The 15,155-nt window shown below is 41.8% G+C and overlaps 2 protein-coding genes and 1 pseudogene across 6 annotated transcripts in view; 1 reads left to right on the top strand and 2 right to left on the bottom strand.

The window, feature by feature from the left end:
- Positions 1 to 15,155, top strand: part of POLA1 (DNA polymerase alpha 1, catalytic subunit) — a 292,398-nt gene that overhangs the window by 268,892 nt on the left and 8,351 nt on the right. Inside the window, exon 37 of one of the 3 annotated variants that reach the window (XM_082375478.1) lies at positions 10,371 to 10,717. The exons of the other annotated variants lie outside the window; for them this stretch is intronic. Within the exon in view, the coding sequence (XP_082231604.1) occupies positions 10,371 to 10,492 (122 nt within the window). The 3' untranslated portion in view covers positions 10,493 to 10,717. Of the gene's footprint in view, positions 1 to 10,370; positions 10,718 to 15,155 lie in introns of those variants that run through there. 3 annotated transcript variants of the gene reach the window in all.
- Positions 1 to 15,155, bottom strand: part of ARX (aristaless related homeobox) — a 63,845-nt gene that overhangs the window by 20,683 nt on the left and 28,007 nt on the right. Inside the window, exon 6 of one of the 2 annotated variants that reach the window (XM_082375726.1) lies at positions 13,620 to 15,155. This exon is cut by the window's right edge and continues 4,319 nt beyond it. The exons of the other annotated variant lie outside the window; for it this stretch is intronic. The gene's annotated coding sequence lies outside the window, so the exon portion shown is untranslated. Of the gene's footprint in view, positions 1 to 13,619 lie in introns of those variants that run through there. 2 annotated transcript variants of the gene reach the window in all.
- Positions 1 to 15,155, bottom strand: part of LOC309619930 (small ribosomal subunit protein eS1 pseudogene) — a 350,663-nt pseudogene that overhangs the window by 18,099 nt on the left and 317,409 nt on the right. The gene's annotated exons all lie outside the window — the stretch shown is intronic.

The following is a 15,155-nucleotide window of genomic DNA, read 5'->3' on the forward strand; positions in this document are numbered from 1 at the left end:
CAACCCCTTGCCTGTGGAACAGGATCAGACAGACGAAGACAAGAGAAGACATCCCTTGACGTTCCAGCCACACGTGCAGCATCTGAAACTCAGAGCAAGCAAGGTGCAGCCGTTGTCCACCCAAACAGTAAATATTAAGGTCTTTGTTTTAGATTTTTGAAGATAAAAGTAGAAATGTCCTTCATTTCTCCCCATAGGTAATAGAACACGAGCATTTGGGGTGCCACAGGCACTCAAACCCCCGTATGCATAGATTAGCCCAAGAGGTGCATGACCATCGTGGCCATCCTGTAACTTCAACACGTGCCTTTTCTGGTCATCAGAGCTCAGTGTTGCACCCTCTCCACTGTGTGATGCCCCACAGCTGGGAAGAGGGTCTCCGTCTGCTCTGAACCCTCCCCTCTACAATTCGGTACACCCCATAATGCACAGGACACGTAAGCCCAGACTGTCGTGCTTGTGGGCCTCGGGGGAGTGAAACCAGGGTGCCTGTCTTTTATCTGCTGCTCATCAAAACTGTGAAAAGGTGTGGCTTGATGCGCAAAATGCTCTCAACTTCTACCAGAGTATATTCAGATTGGTGGCTTTATTATCTCCAGTGAGATACAACAGTGGTGACAGGTTCACTGTAGTATGTTCACCGCGCCCTTAGCGTTACCTCGCTACTCTAATACATGGACCAAGGTATTATTCAGGATTTGAAAGGTAGTTGGAGGGATTTCATGAAAAAAGGAAATCTATCATGTAGGCAATACTCAGGATATAATTTTTAAAGTTACTAGAACCTGAAAGTGTGCTGAAGATAAAATATTCAGAAGAACTTAGAGAAAATTATGAGCTGGTATCAGGTCTCCAGCAAGACTTCTGATGGTGGTGAATTTTCTGACTTTGGAAAGGACCCTCCCTTCTGCTTGCAAAGCTGTGTGGCAAGTCCATGAACTGGGGGTGCATGTCCATAGCCCAGCCCAGATGCTTTCCTTTCCGCTTCCCTCTTTCCCCCTGGCTCTCTCACCTCTTTCTGAGCACCTGCTCTTGTTGGACCACCGCTGTCCCTCGAGTTTTAGTAGAGATCTCTATCAGGAACCATACTGGACTGAAAGGGGAATTTGTTGTGAGGATCCAGAGACTCTCAGACCCCAGGGCCAGAAAGGCAGCTGGCCCAGAGCCTGGGTGGCCACCTGGCCTGTTCCCCACCTCCATCTTGGCTCCTGTCTTGCACAACAGCTCAGTCCCTTTCTCTCCTGACTTAGAAGGACTTTCTGTCAGTCTCTCAGTCTTTCCTGAGAAACCAAGGAGACTATAAAAACAAGTAGGCTTCCAGGATTAGTCCCACTTTTCTTTCAACAACACTTAGGCTGTCTGTTGACACTTAGCTGGCATAGTTGACAGGGTTCTCAGTTCCTCATCATTTTTGCTTCCATCACCCAGTTCTGGCTTGGATATTAGAGAAGAGACCCTAGGCAAAGAAACTTGGACTTGGCCTGAGGAAGATATGGGTGAGGTCTGCTCATGGATCTGGTGTAGTCTGTAATCATAATGAGAAACTTCTTACAAGTTTTATACCTGGATCCGAGCCTTCTGAGTTGAACCCGCTGGCCTCAGGCTGTGTCCACTCTAATATAACCCTTCAGTGTCCTATCTTGGCCTTTGTCCTGACACATGTGGAGGATCTTCCCTTTTTCTGGAGATCTCCAAAGAATGTAGAGCCTGCAGTAACCTGCTCCCTCTCCAGCCTCTTCCATTTACCTGAAATATGTTCATCCACCAAATAGAAAGGCAGGCTCTCCCCTCTGATTATTCTGAACTGGCTTCTCCATGATCTCCTCACAGTCAGGAGTCCTCCCTGGGAGCCACTGACCCAAAGCAAACCTACATGTCCAGTTTTCCTCACCAGACCCACGTGCACCCCAGCTAGGCTACTCTTTCCTGTTCTTGGGGATGCCTCTAGTTCTCAGCCCATTTCAGAGCAAAGATATCATGAATTCAGGGTTTGAATTATTTTTCCTAGCCCCACATTCTCTTGAGTAGCTCACTGTTCATCATCGTTCAGCTTTTCTTTTTTCCCGTTAAATCCCCACCCACCTAGGAAAGTGGGTATTTCATTTTTTTTAAAGAAAAATAGCCACTTAACAGTTGAATGACAGGAAAAATTCTCACCCTGAGGAGGAGTCTTGGTATTTATTGGACACATGTGAAGAGTGAGCCTGTCTAACAGAGGGGTGGTTATCCTTCGTGAGTGCACTTAGGACAGTGGTTCCAAACCAGGGATGATTTTTGCCTTCCAGGGGATGTTTGGCAAAATCTGGAGACATGTTTGATTGTCACAACTCCGGGGGAGGGTGCTACTGGCATCTACTGGGTACAGGCCAGGGATGCTGGTGAACATCCTACAATAGACACAGGACGGCCCTCACAGCAAAGAATTAAGCACAATGTCAGTAAGTTAAGAAATCCTAACTTAGGGCTAGTGAGATGGACGTGGGCGGGTGAGCTGGTGAGGAAGGTCTGGGGCCATTGTGCTAAATGCTGAGGAAACCCTAGATAGTGTTTTGTCAAGTCAAAGGCCCACTAGGAGAGGTAAACGCAATGATGATCTTCTGGGCATGATGAAAGCAGCCTCGGTCTTTGGGTCACTGATTTTATAGAAAGGCAGCTGTGTTCCCTTGCTGTGGAATAGCGGTTTTCAGACTTGGGGTCTGGGGACTCCTTTACATGCTTAAAAAGTATTGAGGGCCCTAAAATCACTTTAAAATAACAATAATAAACTCAAGTATGTCAACACAGAAACCTATTTTATGAAAATAACTATATTCCCCCACCCAAAAAAAAATTGTGAGAAAAGAGCAGCATTTTGAATGTTGGCAAATCTATTTAATACCTGGCTTAACAGAAGACCGCTGATTTCAAATATATGCATCTGCATTCAGTCCATGGCACCATCATACATCATGTAGCCGCTGGAAACCCCACCGTAGACTCAAGAGTGAGAGCGAAAAACACAAATAAGGTCTGAGTATAATTTTGAAAAAATTTTGACCTCAAGGACCCCTGAAAGGGGCTCACGTCGCCCCAGCCCCCAGGAGTACCTGGCCCACACTTTAAGAACAGTTGCTCTAGAATGAGGGGGTCTATGAACCTGAATGGGAAAAAAAATTTAGCGTTCCTTTCAGTTATGCATGGAGACCTCAAACAACAGTGGTATCAGTAGTAGAATCTATGACGTTGTCACCAACAGAAGTCAGGGATGTTTTCAGATGACGTTACAGTTGCTGCAGACACCTAAAATATAATTTTATACTCATCATTGCAGTCATTACAGCATTAGATCTTGTTGTTAATGCTAATAAGAAAGTACATATACTACTTACCATAAATATGTTCTTTAAATATTTTGATAAATGTATTTCGGTGTAATTGCGTTCCTTTGTAATCCTATGTGTTTTATTTAACCTATTTGAAAACATTCTGAGGAGGGGTTCATGGGCTTTATTTAGTAGACTGCCAAAGAGGTCGTTGGTATGAAAGTACTTAAGAAGCCTTGCCCTAGAGAGTTACACAGCCAAAAAAGCATCACTTGGCCATTTTGGGGAAGTGGTCTGGCCCAAAAGCAAGCTGAAATTGGGATGTGTTCCAAGAAAGCAAGTTCCAGCACCGCTGTTGTCAGCCTCTATATGGACCGCTGCCATTCCAGGTCCTCACGGGAAACAGGGTTCAACAGTTTTCAAGAAAGAGGTCAGCATCCTGAATTTGAGAAACTTTACAAAAGTTTCCTTTAAAAGTTCCCATAATTCACATAATCAACTTCAGCCTTCTCAGCAAACTCAGCTACCCTAAGAGTTCCAGACAGCCAAGGTTTTCCTGCCACTGTGACACATTAATAAAGCTTCCCAAACTTCCTGGACAGGCACAGAAAGGGGCAAAAATGATTGCTTCTGAGAAGGGGCATGGGATGGATGGGAGACTTTTTGTTGGTTGGTTGGTTCTTGAATCTTGTCCATTAAAAATGCACATAATTTCTCATATCAAAAATTCAGTTTGGCTGCTTAGCAAAAGCAGTCCCTTTTCCCATAGCGTCCCCTTCCCCAGACGCCAAAAGCAGCCACTCGGAACTCGTCCTGCTGCCGCTTTTAGTGTTGACTCCTTATCTCTGAACAACTGGCACAGAGTGCAGTATCTGGTCACTTCCTACAGTGGACAGCTCCCACCCCCACCACACACATGCCGTCTCCTGCTCCCTCCCCCCACGCTCATAAGGCAGTTATCACGATTCTGACAGGTCAGCAGTCAGTATTTATACATACCAGACCTTCCCCTGGTTATCTAAACCTGCTCTTAATCCAGTTCAAACATACCCGGTATTCTGGCCCGATGGCTATCATGGCCTGATGCACAGCTGTTATCCTGGGGCGCTCCCCTTACCCTCATCTGGGCATTGCCTTCACTTAACACTTATTTCAGAGTGCTCGTGTCCTAGATTCTGGTAACTGCTCCTCTTTGGGGGAGAGGTAGAGTAAGTATCTCTTCCAGTAGCTTCTGAGAAAGGGTCCATGGCAGATAAAGTGTTGAGACCTTGCTTGTCTTAAAATGTTCTTAATCCGCCCCATACCGAATCAATAGTTAGAGAATTCTAGGCTGGAACTCAGTTTCCTTCACAATTTCGGAAATATTATTCTTCTGTCTTTTTTGAAAGCCTTTTAGATTTCTAATCCTTTCTATATGTGACCTTCTTAAATCGCTGGTTCCTGTTTAGAAACTTGTAGCATCTCCCGTGCACCTAGTCATGGCCACATTCACGATGGTGTGTCTTGGTCTCGAGCAGTTTTCACTCCTGCGGCTGGGCACTTTCCATCTGAAAAGGCAAGCCCTCCACTTCTGGGAAATTTTCTTGAATTTCTTCTTTGATTACCTCCTCATCGTTTCCAGTTAAGTTTTTTCTTTCTGCTATTACGCTTTCAATTTCTAAGAACTTTTCCTTCTTCCCCAAGTGTTCTTGTTTCACGGATGAAATATGTCAGTAACTGGAGTTTCTTTTCTCGTGGGCTGGTCGATTCCCCAGAGTAGACTTTTCCAGTCTCCTACCTTGGGCAGGGGTGGGAGGGGAGGGATGAGGCTGGCTGCCAGCATCTGGGAGGAAAGGGAACTCAGGGTCTCAACATCCAGTATCGGCCCATTGTCCCCTTCATTTCAGAGACCCTCACCAAGAGAATAAGCCTTCTGCCAGAATGAAGGTGGATATCTGGGGCCTGTTCCTGAAACATACTTCAGCCAATTTTCTAAGGACACCCTTCAACTGTTCTTCTAGAGATAATCTTGGGACACCAGTTCACAAGCCCTTGGGAGTTCTGTGGAATGAACCAGGTTCCTTTTCAACTCTCCCTACTGCCTGCTTAGAATTCTGCCTTCTAAGATCTGTTAAGTAAATTGCCTCTTGTCCTTCTGTTTTCTAACTTTTGCTTTTTTGGCACCTCCATTCCTGTTTTCCTCTTCCTTGGAGTTTATTATGCCTTTAAAAAAATCCTTTGCTGTAATTTTAGTGGAGATTTAGGAGTTCATGGAGCTAAATATATGTACTTAGTGTGCCATCTTTAACCAGAAATTTGGGAGTTTTCATTGCATGCTTTTTTGTGCAGTTTGAATTTTGTCCATATTTATGTTCTAAGAATTCAAAATGTAAATATTTGGGAAATTCCCTGGTGGTCCAGTGGATAGGACTCCGTGCTGTCACTGCTGTGGCCCGCGTTCAATCCCTGGTCGGGGAACTAAGAACCCATAAGCTGTGTGGCACGGCCATAGATAGATAGATAGATAGATAGATAGATAGATAGATAGATAGATAGATAGATAAATAGATAGATAGATATAGATAGATATATAGATATAGATATAGATAGATACATATTTGTAAACAAAGCTTCCTTCTTTGTTCTTTATTACAGTTAAGAAAGATATTTCCACTTAAATCTGTACTACCATTTGAACATTCACGAAATCCAAAGGCCTCAAAATATGGAATAGAGGAAGTTGGCAGAGGTGCACCCTCTTAGCTCATATTCCACATGGGTCAGATATGATGGGAAGTAGTTCTTTCTGTGTCTTCTTCCCTTTTTGATTAGATTTTAGATGAGACCCATAATTCAAAGTATAGAATAGTACTAAGTATGCAAATAGTAACAATAATAGTTAACATTTATTGAATACACTGAGCGCCAGATACTGTGGTAAGCGTGTTCCGTGTTTTAACTTAATTCCCAGAACAACCTTATGAAGTAGGCACTACTGTTATCCCTATGTTACAGATGAGAAGATGGAAGGAAGTACAGAGATGTTAAGAAACCTGCTCACGGTAACATAGCAAGTTGATGGCAGAGTCAGGATTCAAACCCAAACAGTCTAGCTGTAGAGCACATTTTAAACTTAACTACTTATGTGCACAATACTAATGGTTTGTAAATCATGTGAATAACTAAAAGTACTGTCCCCAACTTTGTTGCACATGTTCCCAAACTTCCTTAATGGACCAGTTACCATAACTTCACCAACTTATAGCTCTTTTTTCCACATAAAACTTGCCAAAATGTCACTAGACTAAGGGAAAAAAATCTTCACTATTTACCTCAAATAAAATATTGTTAGCAGAGAACTGGTTGGTATTAAGATAATTGCATAAAACTTGATTTTCATTGCATGAAAAGGATGTAAATTGGCCACTTCCCCTAAAATAGTACTAGAGAATGCAAGTGATAAAACATGTCAATATTCCTCTTTTCCCCTTTATTAATAATTGAGGGATACTTTAAAAATCATAAAAGATTACATAAGAGCTTTAGAAGAATTCAGATTTTCTTTACTAGGCAGTCATGTTCATTTTTATAAAACTGACATCACTGTTAAACCGTTTTTACCTCAGGTTAAAATTTGACTGACCTTTTCTGTTACTGAGTCATACCAGGTCACTGAAACCTAAAATAAGTATGTTCTAAGCATTGGGCAACCATTATAACCTATTTAGAGCCAAGATCCACTCAAGACACGTTGACTTCTTCTGTGTCACCACCGAGATGGCCAACACGTGCATCAGTAATGTCCCCAGGTTCTCATTAGCTCGCCAAGAAGGGAAGGATGCCAGGAAGATGTGCAGAAGTAAATTCAATGGACTCTCTTTGGTCCAGAGTTATGGCTGTTGTTCTATATGTCAGCCTGTTTGTTGCTAACAGTTTTTTTCTGCAATAACCTATTTTGCGATTTGACTTGACCCACGGTTCATCTGAATCCAGGCAATTACACTTATAGTAAAGGTTCTGCTGTCCAGTTTTTCTCCATCCTGAGGAATGTCAGGAGGCGAGTATTCTGCATCTAAAGGGAACATGAAAAATAAAAATGGAAACACCTGAAGAGTGCTTTCACTCACATTAATCTGCTGCTCTTAGTGATGAGGCTCTGCTCTGCACGTGGCCTCAGAGCAGGAAGTAAGAGTCAGACTGAGTGATGCTGCCCTGGCGTTCAGGTAGAAAGGCCTCATTGGCAAGGATAATAAAATGTACTGACTTCAGTTACAAGGGGAATTTTGCCCCTTGAGTTTGAGTTGGGGAAATGACCTACAAATCACTAATATCCACGCATTGTGGAAGCGATTTGGACCCTGTATTTTCCCATATCTCCCCCTTATTAGATGGTAATTTTCCTTTAGGGATTTGGGTTTCTCGAGGTATGCATTGATAGGGAGATGGAAAGAGAGAGTAATGAATTAAAATCATTTTATGGTAAGTGTCTGTGCCTTTTCAACTATACGCTTCTCTTTGTAGAACTCTAAGTCAGGAAAATCATTCAGGTGAAGACTATGCATTTTGATGTTAACAGATTCCACTCTTATAGACAGACAACCAGTTAACAACATGAAATGAGGCGGTGATGGTTTTCGAAATGAAATAATGTTTGATGTAACCTCAGGTTTCTCTCTGAACTTTGGCCATATTGTTAGAAAAGCTAGGAGGAGGGGAGCAGCTCTGTCAAGCACAGAATTACACATGTGGAAAAAAAATTAATCTAAATACTAAGGGAGAAGCCTATGTTCTCTTGCATGATATTTAGCAGCAAGAGCCAAGGAGAGGGCTGTTTCTTTCTTTGTGTAATGTGCAGTAGTTACAATAAACACAAGATTTCCAAATCTCAGAGGACTCTCTTGACAGTTGCTTGATAACAGCTTTTTTCATTCCATAGTTTTGACAGTTTGTGTGTGTTGCCATATCTAGTGTAAACTAAAACATCACTGTCATTCTGTTTTTCTTTTGTATGTGGCTTCTCTTTTTTTTTTTTTCATCTTTAGGATAATGAAAAAGATGGGCTTTTCACTTGTAGACTAGAGTAAGGCAAGTTGTGTGTGGAGATTAGCGTGTGTTTATGAGTTCTGAAAGATTCGAGTTGACAGCAGAACACTGCTTTAAATAATTTTTTTTCTCCATATTGCTTCAGTAAAAGTGTAAGTGGGATGTGTAAGTTTTCTCTTAATCTTTTGATAAATAGCAAATCTTAGGCATCTGTGTGGGTACCTATATTTATCTGTGGTTATTGAAAGTGAATGAATACAATAAATATCCGTAGCGCTCCTGGCTGTGCAGCCTTTGAGAAATGGAAAGCATTCTGTTCCTTGTCGTCTGAGAGGGCCTTGCCCTGCTCCACCGTGGTACCTTCAGTCCCCACGTATGCTTCCCATCAGCTGATGGATCCCCCATCCCACCTGCTTCTGCCAAGTTCATAGCTAAATGAAGTCATCAGTTTGTTTTAGAAACAACAGGGTTTCCGTTGTTGTTTGTTGATCTGACCTTTGTTTTTCTGGAGGAACTCTAGAAACTAAACTGCATCAGCACCATCTGCAAGGCTGCAGGGCAGACAGCAGACCAGGAGCACATGTCAGGGTCATGGTGGTCTTTACTCATCAGATGCAAACTCTCAGATTCTTCAGATTCAGGAAGGGGTCCCATACCTGGGAGACCTTCCCCCCTCCAGCCCTGATAACCTTTTATGTGTAGAAATCTCAGTGAGGTTATTTTGCCATCAAACCAAATTTTGCTGTAGCGTAGCAAAGCTCCCGATGCCGTCATCTGGCATGTTACAGACAAATTCCAATTACTTTTCTACTTCGAGCTATTGTTAAACACTACAAGCTAGCTGACAGTAAAATTATAAATACAGGTGTTGTCACACTACACTATAATCACAATTTTAATTTGAATTTTCATTTGTAAAGCCTTTTTTTTTCCACATGAAAATGGGAATAGAATTAGTTTTATTGACAGTAAAAAGACATTTTGAAAGCTTCCTAAATCATTACCTGTATTTAGCAGGAGGAAAAATTGTATATGTCCATGTAAAAAGAAGAGTTTTATTATCACATATTTACTCATTATATTTGGTGGTAAATAAAACGGGGAAGACATGTTTGACAAATGATTGACGAAACTCACTACGTTTTTGCTTCATCAGAACGATAGACAGACATAAATATATATTTTGCCTTTGTTTTGTTCTGCTATTCCTAATGCAGACCTGTAGACAAAATCTTCTTCCAGCAAATTAAGTACAGCCTGTTGGGAGTCTGCATGCCATGCTCAACTTTTTATTTGGCAATTTTCTCTTCTTCCCCATATTCATCATCTGTGGTGCTCTTTTTTCCCCCTTTGCGTGGTGGTTGGAGTGGGTTCCCCCTTCTCAAGTCCCTTTTTTTTTCCTCAAGGCATTTAGTGTCGTGTCTGCCAGATTTCAGTGATGAGCAGCGAATTGCTTTTAAAGTGGGCATTATGCCAGTTCAGCAGCACAATGGAAAACCAATCTTCCACCATTCTACTTTTGATGCTGTTATTGTAGCATTTTAGATAACTGCTGCCACAAAAAAAAAAAGAAAGAAAAAAGAAAAAAAAAAGATGTGCTCAGTTGCTACCAGTTAGTCAAGTTAAATCCAGAGTAGCATTAAAATTACTCTGAAAACTGTTTGTCAGAGGTCATGTGCCGTCTGTGGCTGCCGTACATAGGATAGATGTTCTGTTCTGGTGGGGGTTTTCCCTTTATTATTACTGTGACTGACCAGCTCTCTAAATAGCCCTTCACTACCTGTTTACTTATTGTCTTCACCTCCCTGTTGAAAAAAATGTGTCAAACAGAAATGCTGAAAAGTTTCTTTAAAGTGCTGGAAATAGCAGGAGAGTGAGTTGTTCGGGGTGCTAGAGTTTGTACAGTGTGAAAGCAAAAAAAAAAAAAAAAAGTGGGGGGAGAGCAAGAACATAATTCTCTGGTTTCTATAGCAAGATTACTGTTTTCTTCTTTTTATCTTCACTTTTCAACCACTGGGTTCACTGTTCTACTTTTTTTCTTAATAGCACAAATGGAATTTATCCTCTCCATCTCGAGTCCCTCCCCCCCTCCACTGGCTTTGCTTGTGAATGAAAGGGACTCCTACTATGACTACAGGACAGATGGCAGCTGTATATGTTGTATTTGATGTATTTTGAAGTGAACCATATTTTTAAATTCAAGGCCAACGGATGGGCTATTTTGAGGGTGGCAGTAACACTATACTTCAAGCCTGCTCCACTTCCACAGAATTTATTTAGACTTTTAAAATTGCATAAATAAATAACCTATAATCTGTGCTCAAAATAATTGAGTTGTGATCTATTAGATGTATTGCAAAAATAATAAAAGCAACTCAGGTTTCTGGACTGCCTTTCTTCTAAAGAATGTATGTTTATTTATCTTTATACTATCTCTAATGGATTTTTCTTTCTATTTTAACCATATCTATTATATCATCAGACTAAGCCTTATGAAGGCAGGCATTTTTAAAATTTATTATTTTGTTTGTTTGTTATATTCCACATAAGAGTAAAATCCTATGGTATTTGTCTTTCTCCATCTGACTTATTTCACTTAGCATAATACCCTCAAGGTCCATCCATGGTGTTGCAAATGGCAAGATTTTGCCCTTTTTTATGTCCGAGTAGTATTCCATTGTATATATATAGACACCACATCTTCTTTCTCCATTCATCCATTGATGGACATTTAGGTTGTTTCCTTGTCTTTCTTGGCTATTGTAAATAATGCTGTGATGAACATAGGGGCGCATATATCTTTTTGTATTCTTTTCGTATTCTTTGTGTAAATAGAAGTGAGATAGCTGGATCATATGGTACTTCTATTGTTAATTTTTTGAGGAATCTCCATACTGTCTTCCATGGTGGCTAAGGCAGGCATTTTTGTCCGTCTTGTTCATTCCTGTATCCCCAGGGCTTAGGACAGTTATCTGGCACATAGTAGGCACTCAATAAATATTTCTTAATGAGTTAATAATCCACGCTTCTCCTGTGGGTTCATAGAATTGTAGTGTATTTATTTATTCATATTTTTTAAAATCCAGCTAGAATGTCAAACTGTGCTCCTGAAGTATAGCAGTCATACTGATTTAGTCTTTGATTCCTTCCTTCACCCCTACCCCATCCCAAATTGTGCTTGACACCCTGTGGGTACTCAATAAATATTTGTTGAATGAACAAGTGGAGAAGCCCAAACACGGGTAATTTGCCAGTGAGGGATGTCGTCATTTGGTTGTAGAGATGAAGACAGACAAATGCTCCACCTGTCAAGAGTCTCCGAGTTCTCAGCTTTATGTTAGTCCAGAGTTCTTTCCCAGGTATCATGGTTTTCTGGGCTTGTAGTCAAGCATGTTTCAGATCCATATTTTCCTCAGTTTCTAGTTTAACATTTAATGTTAGCTAAAGCATTCAAGAAAAGGCCCTGATAATGATGCGGTCAGTATTCGTAACCAGCCCATCCGCCAGTGCCATCTAAATGAAGCCATTGCATGCTCTCCGGTGTGAGTGGTCCTGTCTTAACATGGGAAGGAGGCTGCCCTGCATAGTGGGATGCATCCGTGCTAGCAGTTACATCTCCCTCCGCACCGTTTACCTTTTCTGTGGAATTGTGGTTTAGGTATTGTGTCATTCCATCACATCCTCCACTACCTGCCTCCCTGGAACTCCCCGCTTCCATCTGCGAAGTGAGGGAAATGAGGGCCTAGAGGCTGCTTAACAAGGTCAGAGGGTTCAGAGAATTCAGTGACTTAATCACGAACTGTACCGTGTAAGAGACACACCGCTCTCCCTTTTAATCATTGAGTCTTAAATGTGACATAGCTTTAAATGGATAGCAACAATTTGCAGATCAGTCAGACCCATTTTGTAATTAGCTTTGCACTAAGCATTAAAAAGTATACATTGAGGATTGTGATAGTAAAAATGCAGAGCAGTGTGTGTATTCTTTGTTGACATGGAGGTGGTGAGTGTCTCTAGCTACTAACAGATTCTCTCAAAAGAATGCCTTGATGGAAGCCTTTTTTTTTAAGGAGCATATAAAAGAACTTTCTTAAGTTTTACCACAAGAAAGAACCTGAGAATGTGCAATAGAACTTGTTTGTGGCTTTATTTGAGAAGAATCTGGAATGTGCAATAGAAGTTCCCTGATGTGCTCATTCCATCTTTTTTTCTCTAATCATTTGACCTTCATCCAAGAAGAACCAAAGAACACACTGAAATAAGAATTCATATTTTTATTAGAGCAGATTTACACATCTCTAAAGTGAACCATTTGGCCTTACACGCCCTGGCATCAATCAGCATTGTGCCCCGGGGGGAAGACGAGCATGTTCGCTCTAGCGTCCTGCACCAACATGGCTAAAAGTCCAAAGACCTGCAGTTGCCTGGGCCAAAGATGGGGAATCTTCTGTAAGAGTGCTGAGGAGAACTTGTGCATTTCTAAATCTCAATCATGCAGGCTGGGGAGCAGGAGAGTGCGAGTTGCTCTTCGTGCCCCTCCACACTGAGTTTAGAGGAAAGAGCACGAGCCTTGCAAAAAGCTTCCTGGTCCAGTTTCCTCATGGGTATCGTGTCTCCTCTGTTTAACTTATGGGGTTGTTGTCATTGTAGCTGCTTAGCTTCGCCATTGTGGCCGTGGACAATTCAGAAACAAATGGGCATGGCTGTGTTCCACTAAAACTTTATTGATAGAAACAAGTGGCAGCCTGGGTTTGGCCTTCAGGCCATAGTTGGCTAACCCTTGCCCTATAATAATGAAAGGTATAAAACACAAAATACCAAATTTTTTTTGACTGCTTTTAGTAAAGAACCCCATTTGGGAGTCAGCCAGTATGGTCAGTGCTTGGCCGCCCTTGTGAGGAAGAAGCCTAAAGGAACTCTGTCTTTCAAGAGAAAGCCTTCTGTAATTTTTAGGTCACACTTCCCAAATTCTTGCCAAATTCTATAGGGAGAATTTACATTCCATTCAGCTTGTGTTTATCAGTGGCTTCACTTAGGCCACCTAGTCTCACAAGAGCCTTTAGCTTTTCTCTAAGAAAATGTTCCTTCCTTAAGACACTCAATTCCCTTAGAGCCTTGATGTAAGTTATGGTAGAGAAAGGATGCCGTATTAAAATTGCTAAGTAGGCTGGAGCACTGCCACTAGTTACCTCCCCAGGGCAACCCTGGAGTCTTTGATGGGGGAGAAGAGTTGACAGAGAGGGACAACGGCCATCTTGATGACCAACCAGTTAAGGTTTCAAGATATGTGGTCAATTCTTTTTTTTTTTTTTTTTTTTTTAGTATTTATTTGGCTGTGTCGGGTCTTAGTTGCAGCATGTGGAATCTAGTTCCCTGACCCCAGGGATCGAACCCAGGCCCCCTCTGCATTGGGAGCGTGGAGTCTTAGCCACTGGACCACCAGGGAAATCCCCTATGTGGTCAATTCTGTTGAAACTGGTAGAGAATCCTACTTAAAGAGTGTCACTGTCATATCCTGGAATGGAGTGCACCACGGTCTTCAGGTTTCCAAGAGACAGAATCATATTAGCTTAATGGAAGAACTTATCCCAGAGAAAGTACAGTATATCAGTTCATAGAATTTAAGAAGGTAGAGGTTGCTAATCCTGATACCCTGAAAACATTGATATTTCAGACTTCATGGTTGGTTCTTTGAGTGGCTGGATCGCTTTAATATTTAGATTGTATCTGATGAGTCAGAAATTCAAAACCACATCCATTTTACATAAACATTAAATCCAGAGCAGCCAAAAATATCTATCTAATACAGAATTTACCTTCTTATATTTTCCTTGGATAATGAGTTTGATGTCATTTAACAGTCTGCCTTTGACTTTCTCTTTCTGCTTTTCCTCAGATTTCTTAAGATCTTAGATTTCCACCCATTCCCTAGGCACTCCACACTGAGTCAGTTAGCTTAGGCACTCCACACTGAGTCAGTTACCCCAGCAAGTTGGCAAATAATCTATTTATTCATGTTTTCCTGTATTCCCACCATTTGTCCAGGGCAGTGGCCCTCTCTGATAGGCCGTTTCTAAGATGGCACCCCAATGATCCCCACATCACTCTTGTGCAGTAGCCCTCTTCCTTTGCGTGTGGGCTGAACCAAGTGACAAGAGGGATGGGATATCACTTCTGAGATTAAGTTACAAAAGAGTTTGACTTCTCTCCTGAGGATGCACTCTTACTCTCTTGCTCACTCACTCCGAGGGAAACTACCTGCCATGTTGTGAGCTTCCCTGTGGATAAGCTCGCATGAGGAGATATTGAAGCCTCAGTCCAACAACCTGAGAGGAATATATAGTCATTTATTATATTATTATGTTGCCAGAGTACCTATTTGATTTGGATTAATCAAAAATGTTCACTTTTCCTCCATAAAGAATGTAATTCTCACCATCTTGGGGTATGACATCTATAGATGCATGATACACAAGTTGGGAGGGAATGTTCACAACCCATGAACAAACATGGAACCCAGGAAAGGCCGAGAGCCCTTGGAATAATTGTAGCTGCATCCATCCCCAGTGTGCAGAAGGGAAAGGGTGTTGAAGGAGGCTTGCCTTAGTGCCAGGATCTAGGCAGGCACAGCCTCTTTTCTGTCCTCTATCTAGAAAGTGGCAGTGGCCCTGGGCCCTGATCATAGCATAACTGTTAGCTCCACATCCAACTATGGCCCAGTCATAGTTCTGTCCAGTTTACATGGATTAGAACTGTCCCTGACACAGTAGCATGGGCCGTGAGAACAGGAGGCTGGTGAGAAGGGAAGATATCCAGAGGATTAAGGAGCAA

The sequence above is a fragment of the Balaenoptera borealis genome (assembly GCF_965194805.1).
Source record: "Balaenoptera borealis genome assembly, chromosome: X".
Classification (NCBI taxonomy): domain Eukaryota; kingdom Metazoa; phylum Chordata; class Mammalia; order Artiodactyla; family Balaenopteridae; genus Balaenoptera; species Balaenoptera borealis.